At 38.2% G+C, this 14,435-nt stretch overlaps 1 protein-coding gene across 2 annotated transcripts in view; it reads right to left on the reverse strand.

The window, feature by feature from the left end:
- Window positions 1–14,435, reverse strand: part of LOC131698735 (solute carrier family 12 member 2-like) — a 75,450-nt gene that overhangs the window by 40,497 nt on the left and 20,518 nt on the right. For both annotated transcript variants that reach the window (XM_058992367.1, XM_058992361.1), the window contains exons 2-4: window positions 10,349–10,468; window positions 5,982–6,057; window positions 4,322–4,417 (exon numbers count right to left, since the gene is read on the reverse strand). In XM_058992367.1, coding sequence (XP_058848350.1) covers window positions 4,322–4,417; window positions 5,982–6,057; window positions 10,349–10,468 — 292 coding nt within the window. The remainder of the gene's footprint in view (window positions 1–4,321; window positions 4,418–5,981; window positions 6,058–10,348; window positions 10,469–14,435) is intronic.

Raw genomic sequence — 14,435 nt, forward strand, 5'->3', positions numbered from 1 at the left:
TGAAATCAACTATAAAAGCAATTAGTTCTCACACTTTGCTTTATGCATCGTCAATAGCATCTTAGACAAATTAGGCTTACAAAAACATTTTCACATGATACATTATGTCATTTGCGCAAGAGAAAGAGCAGGAGACAAAGCCCAAGGCAAAGCAGTAAAACATGACAACATGCTGTCTTACACCCAGCACATCTTGCCATTTTCACTATTTCGCAACCCCACAGTTGGCTGAAAAACTTTAGACCCAAGAGGGTTAAGAGTGGTTAGGGGCAATTCAGAAACTCAGATTTAACCAAATTAGTTGTGTAAAAGTACAGTGAAACCACCATCAGGCACAGGAAAATGCCACAGGCAAGGTCACTCTTATGCTTATGCAGGCTGAGGACACCTTTACATAAAATGCCATGAGCATAAAACATTTGCGATGTCTCTTACGTGACCTTGACCATCTTATTTTTTTGTTTATGAGGCTGAAATGGTATCACTCTGGGAGTGAAAGTAGTACCATACTCAGGGCCTTCTCCATGGCTACTGGAGGTCTCCACCACCTAAAAGCTGCAGGTCATCAGTGTTAGACTGAATATATTCACACACATTTACAATAACCGGACAATAAGACAGCTTGAAATATCTGGCAACAGGAATCCTTTTGCGCAGTTTAGATCCTCGCTGAAATATGACACCTGATTAAGCACCATCTCATCTTTTCTGTTGCCAGTTATATTCTACCCTGTGTAATCATGTACCGCCAAGTTCTTTCACAATGTTACTCAAATTAAATGGGGGACATTAAAATGACAGATGTCAGCACGTTGTTGGGTTTTCTTTTTGATGTTTCCAGGCCCTTAGGTATTTCTCATAAAGATAATGAACATTGTTACCTCCCTCTAAGCTAGTTTCAATACTCTGTGTCAAAAGAGAGATAGAGCTTACAGTTCAAGAGAGTAATTAAAGAAGAATTGCTCGTACAATGCGAGGCGTCTGGAGGGATATTTACTAAATACTAATTTATTTTAGATTAAGTGAGAGAGCCTCAAAGTTATTAAAACAGACACTTAAACCATGGTTGTCCTAAACAAAATGTATAATACAAAAAAAATAAAAATAGAAAATCATATCTAAATGAAAAATGCTATTAGCATGTGTTTAAAACTGCTCCAAAGAAATAAAAACAAACACAGTAATATAAAAATTGTATTTACCATGATTACCATGAATTAGACTATTGTTGCCAACATTGGTAATTACAAAATTAAAACAGCTCTACTTATATTTACTAGCTGCATTTTTAATAGCCTATTTTTTCACTGCTGTTTCTAAACCATATTCAGTATATTTGTTTTTGCTGGGAATCAAAGTTTTCTGTAAGTTCTAAAGCCAGAAGAGGAATAAGAAAGATTACTGGTATGTCTGACTGTGCACTTAGTCACCCCTTATTTTCCTTGGGACTTCTGACCCCAGAATAATTGTGTTCACAGTGTTCCTGGGGCTAAAGGATGAAGACAGTGAATACATGCTTGTAGTCAATCTGGAACATAGCATGTGAACCCCAAACACCCAACACGTTGGGAAAGTACTGTATTGCAGGTGCCCCAGCCTTCATATTTATGTGGATTTACAGTACTTTATTTAGAAAGGTGATCATGTGTCAGATTTAAACCAGATTCACCCAGCGACGTACAGTACATGTTTCCAGCACTACTGGATGTGCTTAGGAAATAATTTGGATTTAACTGACTTAATTTTAATACATGCAGCTGGAGTTGTTCTGCAACTGTGAACAGCTATTGCATCTATAGGGATACCTTCCTGCAGGTTATTGTGTATCACCTCTCCTTATGAAAAGGACTGAAAAAATGCTATAAATACATCTCATAACAAAATGTATTAGTAGTTCAGCTGAAACAGCCACAGAAAGCAGGAGAAATTGAGGAAAAAGTCATTTCAGATCATCCCAAAGTGTGCACCCTTATTCCTGCCATGTTTTTATACTATAGCTGATACACATTCCTTACTGACCGTACTGACAATCAAATTACCAAATCTAAATAAAGGCCCCTATCTTAACCAGTCAATCAAGTTTGAAACCACTGAAAAAAGGGTGACCTGGGCCAAAAATGACCCAACTGAAGCACGGACAGGTTTAAACATGATCCACCTAATTAGGATATCTCAATTGAAACTACCCAAGGGACTGGACCTCCAGTAGCACACCACATCCCCAAACAATACCTGAAGTTGGTGGAAGGAGAACCATCTTGTCCCCAGTTGAAACTTCAGCATTTGACTGGCTCCCAAAACACTGACAAGTAGAGAGCCACTTACTCCACGTTATACTATACAATGTAACACAGTATTAAGAGCTATACTATTATTACTATTAGGTGGAGTTTATCATTAACTAAGTCAGCTGGGTGAATCCATAGATCAGTAGTACTAAGCAGGATACTATCAGTACAATGGATTCACAGTGAATCTCTGCAGCCTTAATACATGTTGAAAAGACCTAGGCACTGCCATGCACAGTTTGAAAAAAAGATTCAGCAGGGCAGAAAGGGCACAGCGATGCATACTTTATTTAAATTGAATCATCTGATTTGCTGAATGTTAAACTTGCAAATGCACCTGAAAGGCTGTGAATTCTCTGCATCACTGCCTAGCCCCACACTTCCAGTCAGCACCTCCTGCATGTTGCAATCCAAGGTAGGGTTTCATTGCTAAACCCAGACACAACCATTGTTCTCCATGATTTTTCTCCAATATCGATATATACTGTGGAAAGCCATTAAGGAGATCAATATTATGTTCCATGATCATGGGGTGACAGTTTTTGTCACCCCATAAAAGGATGGAGTTACATTTCCATCAAAGAAAGAAAGTATCAGGTTCAAAAACATTTCAACATTAATTATGAATAAATCCAAAAAAAAGGTCTGGGGCTTTCTTGAACAATGTGCACGGTAGATCATTTAAAAATAATCAATAAGAAAGGAAAGCTGCAAAGCAGAAACACTGGGCTTGGTTTTAATTCCAGACTGGTATAATAGGCTTTTGTTTGTTACTGAAATTTAAGTAGAACATGTAGTATTTCCTTTGCCAAACTGGATAAACTGTATTCTGTGCTCTACTTGTTGTGGTAAAGGTGACAGGTGGTTCAGTGGCAATCAGAGCCCATCCAAGGTCTGGGAAGACACATCCTGGACAATCTACAGTACCAAAGTTAGAGGTGTTATTTTCAAATGTGACACACAATTGAAGTGTCTTCCTTTGGAACACTAAAGCCCCTTTCACACTGGCATGCTCTACCCGGTTCGGAACCTACTAATCGGAACCCAGTGTCATATGGGTCAGCTACGCGGTTTCACACTGCTTTTGATAAAGCAGGGTTGACCTGGGTGACAGATGCAAGTAAACAATACGAGTATCAATGCCCCAGAAGCAGCTTGTTACAGACACTTCCATCCAAGCTTCTCTGGATTGAACCGTCAGCCCAAATGTTGATTAGAGCAAATGTTCTCCATGCCTGCTGCAATGTGGCTCATGGTGCGTCTCAATCAACAAAAATATGGCTAAACAGAATGAACAAAAACATTCCTTGCAGAAGTGAAACTTTCACACAGGCGTGGCTGTTTGTTATTTCATAGGCCGTAGCGCATTTTGTCTCGCTCAACCCGGGTCAAAGCTTGTCGACGCACATTCTGAGGTAAGTTGCTGGGAACCGGGTTAACCCGGGTACGACCCACGTATGTGTTTTCACACTACGTGAGATTGTGACTCGGGTAGCCAGGACCTTGGTCTGAAACCGGGTAGACTTGCCAATGTGAAAGGGGCTGAAAACTGTGTAGAATTAGTGATACTGGAGCAAGAGTAAAGAAACTGTAGATAAGTGCTGGTGCAACATAACATTGACATTGTGTTTATTTTGCCATTAGGGACATAAGAAATGTTAACCAAATACAAGATTGACTGAGTTTGCATTTAGGACATTTTATTTCAAGTTAACGTTTCCAAAGTAACAATGAAACTTTTTGTTTAGATCTTTTAAAAGCTAATCCATTTGAGAAACATTGTTTGAATAGGGGGAATATGCCTAATAAAAGATTTGATTTCTTTTCTAGGTCATCATAACCACTTTGATAAGTCATGGCTAACTACCTAAATTCTACTTTCTCCGTTGGGCCATTGCATTTTCTCTGTATTCTAAAAAGATTCTGTTGAATATTAACATTGAAACATACCAAAACACAAAAGAGAATTAATAAAATAATTGGGAGGAACAATAATAAAAGACTGTGACAGTGAATGTGACAGACAGAATTACCTCCTCGCACAAAGCCATTGGTCGCTATGGCTGAAGTGGACATTCCAGTGATGGTTGTCACAACTGTTGCAATCAAGATAATAGCACAGGAAAGAGCTGTTGGAGGAAGACAGACAGAGACAGACACAGGGAGGTATGGTTAAAGCTGGTTATTTCTGATTCTTGTGCTTTAATGCCTGTGAGGAAATAAAAGCCTTACTGAGGATCAAGATTTAATGTGCTCATACAAGACCAGATTTACAAAGGTTGTAATTAGTTTAAAAAGAGTCAATCACGTGTTTGTTGTTTTTTTTCTTCAGACTATATCAAACCTATAAGTGATTTTAACCCTTTGCGGTCCTATGTCAGACCAGGTCCAACATTACAATTTTCCCTTTCCGGTCCGATGTCGGACCCTGTCCGACATCATCAAAAAGACATCAAGCACAGGTCTCTAGTCGTTTTTTTCTCCAGAAAAAGCAAAGAAAACCTTTCAATTGCTAGTGAGACTGATAGGAGCCGAGAGAAGCCGAAAAAAAAAGGGGCGGATCTGAGCAATACACATAGACCCTGCACCACATAGATAACACGGACATAAACAAACAAGATAGCTGCTTCCGCATCCAGAGCTCAATATCACTGACATTTGCAGAGCTTTTTGAGATGTTACAGTAATAAAATAACGACTTAGATTGCATTATTGAGGAGTTTGGTGATAAAATGATATTCTTTGAGCGCTGGATGCAGAAGCAGCTATCTTGTTTGTTTATGTCCGTGTTATCTATGTGGTGTTTGTTTTCATGAGATACACCCCTTTTTTTTCCCCCGGCTCCTATCGGTCTCACTCGGCAATTGGTTTTCTCGGCTTTTTCCGGAGAAAAAACAACTAGAGACCTGTTTTTTTTTACGTCTTTTTGATGATGTCGGACAGGGTCCGACATTGGACCGCAAAGGGTTAAACACAATTTGGTAAAATAGGAGGCTGTGTGGTCCAGTGGTTAAAGAAAAGGGCTTGCAACCGGAGGTTCCCGGTTCAAATCCCACCTCAGCCACTGACTCATTGTGTGACCCTGAGCAAGTCACTTAACCTCCTTGTGCTCCGTCTTTCGGGTGAGACGTAATTGTAAGTGACTCTGCAGCTGATGCATAGTTCACACACCCGAGTCTCTGTAAGTCGCCTTGGATAAAGGCGTCTGCTAAATAAACAAATAATAAAAAATAAACAGCACGTGTGAAAATAAATTGGACCTGATGCGCCTTCGAGGCACTGAATAAATGGACCACTAAGGGTTAAGAATTTACTCTTCTGCTACTATTGTCCAGTTTGAAAACTGCATTTGTATTTACTTTTACTCAAACTCAAAGGCAGTGGTCCATTTTACAATACTTGGGGGTCATCCCAGTGGCAAGATGGATTATTTCAAAATAAATATTACTGCATATAGCCTCATACGGTATGCACTTTACTGGGGCATTACATCTATGTACAATACATTATTATTATGTTTTTTAATGACATGTTTGGAAATGAGTTCAAACCAAGCAAGGAGGATTGCGTCTATGCTTTAACATTTCCTTGGTAAAAAGCTGCTTCCAGGTCGACAGTATATATACCAACAGTTAAGCATGTAACAACATGCATAATTTACTTAAATTCTACAATGAGAGAACTTTTACCTACCAATGCCAGCTTGCCCGACAATCCACGTCATGCGAATAAAGAGCATTACGCCCCAGATGTTCAACATACATCGTACCTGGGGAAAAGGAAGGAAGAATATCAAGGTTTAGTTTAAAATAAACAAAGAAAAAGTGAGTAGTGTGCTATAAATCTTTCTAGCTTTAGCTCATGTCAATGCATTGCATTTATTCTGGCCGCGGCATTTTCGGTACAAAACAGCATGTCGCTTATTTCTGTTCACAACAGTTTCCCCAAAGCAGATGTTCCAACAATACGAGGTGTTATTTTTAGAGCAATGGGATGGCAACCTTTACCATAGCCGGGTATCAAGTTGTCAACCCAGGAACACTCATACACCCACACATGAGAGCACAGTAACTAACTTTTGAATTAGCATAATTAAAAAGAGGATGATAAGCATTTGCCATTAGCTAATTTATTTAAAAATAATTTATCCAGGATAAGCCTACACCAATTTATTTTACAGAGGCGCTTTGGAAACAGCAACTGTACAGCAACACATGCTCTTATTGTATTACTTGTATTGTAACGCTTGAAATGTTTTTGCTTACGATTGTAAGTCGCCCTGGATAAGGGCGTCTGCTAAGAAATAAATAATAATAATAATAACAACAACATGCCAAAAACCTGCTATTAAAATCCACTGCTACAGTAAACCCAGAAGTCAGATACTGTACACTGGAACACCTAAAAATCGTCAATTATGATTGGCTGATTTGGGGTGGGGTAAAACATTAAAACATGATCAAGTCAGTTAAAGCCTTCATCCATGTAACTATCAGAGGGGCTGACTTTTAAAAGCATGCATTTAAAATATTCATGTTGGCCGTATTTAATACAGCAATGATTAGGCAGTAAGTAGGGCGTCTGATCTTTGGGTGACATTTTTTTCCAAATTCGGGTGAATGCTTTTTTTAAAAAGCGGGTAAAATTATTTAATGAAAAATCGAGTGAAATCGGGTGGATTTTTTATATATAAAATCAAGAAACAATAAATAAATAAATAAATAAATAAATAAATAAATAAATATTTCGGGTAGAAATCGGGTTTTATTTAGAAATAAATAAACAAATGCTTTACGAGAAAGTGTTGACAACAAAGTTGCCGTCAATAGTTTAAATCCCCAACGTATGTATATTTCCACACATTGGGGTATGCAAACTTTTGACGACATATCTCTCTCTCCCCTCTCTCTCTCTCTCTCTCACACACACACACACATACACACTGTATATGGAGGCATTTCTCATGAGGTACGACGTAAGCCGACGCATTTAAATGTGTAAATGTGCTGCCCATTTGGAGTAGTCATTTCTGCTTCTCTACATGAGCTTCCTCATATTGTATGATTTAGGTAGCTCATATGGAGGGGAGGCACTATTTATCAGACTAGTCTGAAAATCTGTGCTACAAGAGGCCCATTTGGAGAGGCAGGCTCAGAACACTGGCACTGCCTGCATGCGCGCGGTGCCAGGTTTTAAGTCAGCCCTGATTTCTGCCAACAAATGGAAAATAACACAGCTGCTTAGCCGGTATCAGGCTATAATTTCATCCTCAGGGAGATAAAGGGTAATGCGGACCCTAAATATTCTCTCCCTTCTCAGTACTCTCCCTCTGTTCCTGGGTTGTTCAGGAAGGTTAGGAGCCTGCACTCTCCATCATAAAAAATAGTCATGACTGTTGCCATAATTCTCTTTCCTATCAGCTGTTTTGTGACTTTCTTTGCGCCCAAATAAGACCAATTTAAAATCTGACTTCTTTGTGGACCCTTTTAAGGCTGGTGCAACTGTTCTGCTGCTTCATAAATATAATTAATATAATTAATATCAATTTACACATAAGCCTCACCTACAATTTGCCCATGCATATAATTAAGGCTTGACACGCCTTAAAATGCATGGCTAATGAGCGGCAGAGCACATTTTGGCAGTGCTAACATGGCCTTACTTGCCAAAAGTGTCATGATACATACAGGGCAATTTTAAGGCCAGCGTAAACTCGGCGCTATGGCATTAATGCCACCGCAAACACTTGATACATGACCCCCTATATGTTAATTCTTCTAATTTTAAGTTTTGTTTAAACTACTGTAAATGGCCTATATTTTTACCTCAGCGTGTACAATTTAATTACATTTGGAAAGATGATCGCACAGATAACAGCCGATTTCCATTAAGTCTTGAAATGTCACTAGAATCATCTGTTAGAAAGAGAAAAACGGCATGGCAACGCTCGCAATGGAATAATGTATTTTCATTTCTATCTTCTCTGTCACAATATTATTTAAATCATAATGGTTATTAGTTGGCCTGAACTAAAACATTTCAAAGCTTCATAATTGCTCAAGGATAGAGGGTTTAAAAGCTCCAGGCGGGACAGCCAGTAAAAAAATATATAGATATAATAAAAAAAAATACTGTAAGCTGGCACCTGTGGAGTGAACTCTAGATGGTTATTTCTACATTGGCCACCGTACTGTACCTCTACTTTATATAAAAAAAAAAAAAATACAAAATTAAGATTACTGATTTTGTTGCAAGTTAATACTACACAGATGGCTTGGCAAAGTTTCACAGGCTGAAAATAAAATGGCCTCATTCTTCAAAACCCAATCAACCCACTGAGTCCAGCCTGACAGATCACAAGTTAATTTGTATTCAACTTAATGAAGTTTAAAATCACACTCTCACATGATAATAATGGGTTATGTTGGTTAGAAAGCAATGCTAGAGCAGTACCTTGAAGTACTGTAACAGGATTGATTGACCGGATTTGTAAAAAGCAGGAACCATTTGAAATGGGGACTGCAAGTACACCAACTTCAAAGTACAGTTATTTTTACTGCCCTCAGCCTATTATGATGTTGGCAATGATCATAAAATAAATCAAATAAATACAGTATTGTATTATTGTTATTTCTACTTTCTGTGGTCACTAGGTAGATGGAACTGGCTTTAAAATACCTCTTTTGCTGTTCTAATCTGGATTACACACTTTATGTATATGTAGAATAGAATGTCCTCATGTCTCAAATATGGCAAATCTGCTGTAGTATAGTAGTCTACGAAATGAATGAGCAGGCTAGTGAAAGTGAAAGCCTGAGAATCACTTAAACAGTCATGGCATGAACTTGGTTCAACAAAACAGTATAGCATATTCATAAGTGAATGGAGGCCAGTATGTATCAGTTACAGAAAGTATCAATAAGGTCTCTCTAAAAGTACAGTACAAGGTATATGCAAGGATTGGAGACCTATATTGATTTTTAGAGAACATTCCAGTAACTTGTGCCTTGGAGGTAGACAATGGCTGCTTATAGACCAGTAAACAGGCATTATTCTCGAGTTAATTTGTGTCTGCTTTTTTAGTAGCATGTCAATTATTTTTCAACAAAGCATGTGCCATATTCCATTTAAACGATAATAAAACAAAATACTGGGTTATGTACTGTAATGAGTAGTCTTGGCTACTGTTCTGCCCTTAAACTAGTTAATACAGGTCTCAAGAGACTTCCCTGGCATGTTCATTTTTATAAATGCTCTAAATTGAAATGGAGATTAAAAGAACACTTTTGGGGCAACTGGAAAAAAGGAAGTTATACACGACATACTGTTAACCACTTATCAAGATCAAATTTTACACTTGTGCAAAACCTCATCGTTTCTGTCAGTATACTGTAGAGCTACAGCTATGACCAAAGGTTTTGCATCACCTAGAATTTTAGGATGGAGATTTTTTTTTTTTTAAACTATATGAACATCTAGTTGTTTTATTAAAAATCATGTAATCAAAAGTCTACCAGATGCCATAATAGTAGTATTTCATGTTAGATTTTGAAATGCCAATTGTCGTCAGTTTATCATTACGTATACGGAAAACTACAAAGCAGTATGTAATTCAATATGTTCATGTAACATTATTCTGCAGGTTTCATTTGACTTTATGAAGCTAAATGTGTTAATTCTATAGACTTACACAAAACTTTTGGCCATAGCTGTACATTCCATGTGACACAGCTGTGGGTTCCAAATATACCCTCACTGGCTGTGCTCTATATTCACCTGCATTACTCAGACTATTTCTAGGGTAAATCAATTATCACTCCAAAACAGTAATACAATGCCTCTATTTTACTTCTGCTCAAACAAATGTGTTGCCACTGGGTAAATGTAAAAAAACATGTTGCCCACAAAGTGTCAGTTCTTAAAAGATCAAATATTTGATTAAATATTGAAAGAGGAAGTGACTGTACTTACCTCAAACAAAAGTTAAATGTTTTCAAAACAAGAGTCTTTAAATATCTGTGAAAAGCTGGTGTACGGTAAACTCCACAATGTTTACTTACCAGTACACCTTTAATCCAGCCAAACTTCACAACACCTTTGCCCTCATTCGCTTCCTTGGCTGCTGCCTCTTGTGCAGGAGTGGTTTCTTCTCCATTTGCATAGCCGTCCTCAAAGGGCTCCTATAAAAGAAATCGAAAGGACACTTAGCTAGGACACCTGCCTTGTTGCATCAGTCTACAAACCCTAAGTTCTTCATGGAAATAAAACTGCACCACCATTTCCTATCCCAACAGACCCCAGAGTCTTGCTGTACATTGTTGGGACACTTGACACCAGGTCTGGATAAACTGAACTGCATGACTGAATCAATGCAATACAGTCAGAAGTGGGCATTCTGTTCAAAGGATTTGTTACTGTAGATCTGTGATGTGCTCTGGAGGCACAGATTTTTAAACCCCTACCTGCTTTCTTAAGGTAAAGGAACATGCCCACAAAACTCCTGGAGTGTCTAGAAGCTACAATATATATTCTTTTGCCAGAATTATCTCCTGTAGTAAAGTTTAACCAGGTTTAATGCACATGTCTCCCCTGTGCAATTAGAAAATACTGTAATACACTTGAAAATATGATTCATGGTCAGAGCTTCATCAAGTCCCTATTATTATACGTATACACCATGTTTGATGATCTTCTGTTCTGCCCAGCAATTTCCAGGTATAGTAATGGTGAAGTACACACACGCTCATAAAAATAGCCCAACTACAGTGTAAGCCCTTCAACAGATTGGAGAAAAGAAGCAATTGTTTGTTTTTTTAAAACCAATTAAACATACTGCTGTGTGTGTATGTTTCATACCTGAACTGAAGTACTACAGTATATCTCACGGTTTTTGTTTGAATACAAAAAAGGGTTTATATTACAATGCACACATTGTCAGTCAACCCACAGTAAACATCTATTATGTTGCAGCCTTGTGTCTTTTCATAGTCTCTCCCTGGTCTTTTGAATCTCAATTATAAGATACAATGAATCAATCAAAATTAAAATGCTAAATGCTCAACAGCAGTATAGCATTGAATAAATAACCCCACCAATTTGAAATTAGATTTTTTCCTATTAAATAATTGTCACACATAGTGTATAAATATTCACAGCTATCCATCACTGAATGAATCAGTCAAGGTCAAACACAGGAAGGCTTGGAAACAAAGCACAGACTCTAGACTATAGACGCTTCCCTCCCTGCTAAACATTGTAAGGTACTATATAGATGCAGTACTGTACTAAATACTGTGGCTTAAATAGTAAATAGTACTAAATAGTGTGGCTTAAAATGCTAAAGAGCCAGCATTTTACTAGTTCTTTATTAGTTTTACATACACATACAGTACATATAAAATAACCGCTATGCAGCAATTTTTATAAAAATGTGTTGGCGCCTTGAAGTCGATTTATTAAACACAAAAATTATTAATTATGCTCTATATACTGTAACAAAACAACTGTACCTAATCACAATATTGACTCAAAGGCAACAGCTCCAAGACTTTTAAAAGCTCAATTTGGGTTACCAATGTTGCAGCATCAGAGCTTCGTGGTACAGAGTTCCAGTCAACTGAAATATGACTTAAGCCACTTTAGCCCATTGTTTATAAAAAAAGGACAGTGGTGTATCACTCTCCTCAGAACAGTTCAAATGCAGAGACATGCTTTATGCAAGCAAGGCTTACATTGACAGCCCTATGAGATCTCATCAGTGGAGCAGCTTGAAAGAAGATGTATTGATTCACAGTGTCTCTAAACAAGCAGTTTCACATTTCTAACACATCTGGGGTGATGCCTCTTCATACTACTGTACAGGTATCCCATATCCCATCTGTTAGTAAGGGAACTAGAGGTATCTTATGTTGTGTTCTGCTCTACTTTAAAAGGAGTTGCACTGCCTTATTACAAAACATAATATTGGGGGGGGGGGGGGGGGTGTGTGGATTAGATTTAAATCTCATTCAGACTGTTCTAGGACGATGCAGTTACTGTACATGTTTAACCAGCAACATTGAATTGCCTGCCTGCGCTTTACTGTTTGGTATACTGTACTGCACATAAGCTCAGACACCATCTGAAGGATATGACCCTTTATTACCTGGATCTAAACCGAAAGAGTACCTCCTAAACACCACCTGAATTGTTGAATATTTGATGTTTGTTTTTACATAATTTGTAGCCAGACATTACAATCTGGAATCTGTTTTTTTTTTTTTTTTTTTCTGATGATACACGTTACAACCAGTTCATATTTTACTTGTATCTGCATCTTGGTTGATGAGGTCAAACAGCTCCCAGCACCCAACAGTTTGTGGCTACTGCACTTTTTAATTCTGCTAATATTTCAGCAGAGATGGCTTCAGTTCATATCACTTCTCTACAAGGACAACAAATATTTCCTGTTAGTAACCTTGACTCCACATGGGTCAATGTTTTTGATTCCTTATGAACAGCCAACACATCAATTAATCAAAGAATCTTCTACAATAGAAAAGGGCTCAACAAAACACTTCAATTGATGCTCATCTGCTTTGTTATAAAAATATAAACAGTTGTGTTTTGTGTGTACTTATGGAATAGGCCCACAGTAAACCAGCCTTCCAAATGATTAAATTATAATTCAGTACAAACGATGTTGCATGAGCTGTTATGCTACAAGCCTGCCAGTCCCTAGAATGCCTTTACTCAGGATGTCTGTTACAAGATAATTAAAAAAAATTTAAAAAAAGTAAAATACTGAAATAAACTAAAAATTAAAAACCTGCTCTACGTACAGTACATTGTCAATAAACTGGGAAGAACAAAAACTGCATTCATTTTTTTTTAGACGTCCATAATTAAGACTCCATGACCTGTTCAAGGTCAAAAGACATATTAGACATTATGGTAAAGCTGAAGTCAGGTATAGCAATAGGCTTTAAAACAAATGTGCCATTGATTAGGATGGACACCCAGGCATGTGACATGGGCTGAGATTTCACATGCTGCCTTAAACCTCTGCCAACATCAACCTCCATACCCTAAAAAGGGCACCTGAATAATTCAGTAAGATGCCATCTCCGGGGTCTATCAACACCAGGGACACAGAGTCATTTAGCAGGGACGGGATTTATAAAACTCCCATTATTGTCAGCAGCTCTCTTATCTGTTGACACTGGGCTGTGCTTGCAAAGGGTCAGCCGGGGCGGGGCGAGTATGCTACTGAAGAGGTATTGTTAAAGCTATGAGCACAGTGCCGACACGTGGGCTGCAGCTTAAATAATGCACAACTCTCTTAACAATGGGGCAGTTAAAACAACAAGCTGCCGTGGGAGTGAATGACATTCCCTCTGTGGCCAGCAGTAGGGAAAGAGGATGCAGAACTTCTTTGTGTTTCAGATTTGATATGGTATTGTGTTTTCATGAAAGGCATTTTAGATAAACAGCATACTGTACTGGGCACTGAAGGCCCGTTTGTCCGTGACTCGTAACAGATACAGCATGGGGTGCCACTGCAATGGACCTTCCTGGCTCAGCTCTATCAGTCATTTGAATTAAAATGATTATTACTTTAAAGTTGACACCAACACGTATCCATACCATTGTTGTATTATTATTACACTTCATAATGGAGAATACTCTTACCGTACAGTAGGTAATTCAATCTGTGCCATTAGAGGAGTTCATTGCCCCAAGGGTTCAAGATGCACTTATTTGTATAAATGGAACCTCTCATGACAAACACAGCTCCACGATACTTACTTTGAAAAGTCCTCAATAATAAAATGTTGTCTTTTATGCACAGCACTAAAACACAAATATTGTACAAGGACAGTTCTTGAACACTGGAGATTCAATAGAGTAGCTCTTACTGCAGATGCCATATTTGCTCAGCTTTTACTTAAGTGATGTCTGCATTAACACCTTGAGTTGGTTGAACAGTTCAGAGTGCAGTCAGCACTCTTAATATGAGTGGGCGATTTAAACTGACAATATTATATTACTGAATAGGTTACCGACAGTACAGCAGGGATAAGAATCCTCGACTCTTCCAGCCCATTCCACTGCTGACCCTTCCAGACCAGGTCCTTGTTTCAAGGTTCTAACCCCCCAGGTTATAAA

Source organism: Acipenser ruthenus, chromosome 2, assembly GCF_902713425.1.
Source record: "Acipenser ruthenus chromosome 2, fAciRut3.2 maternal haplotype, whole genome shotgun sequence".
Classification (NCBI taxonomy): domain Eukaryota; kingdom Metazoa; phylum Chordata; class Actinopteri; order Acipenseriformes; family Acipenseridae; genus Acipenser; species Acipenser ruthenus.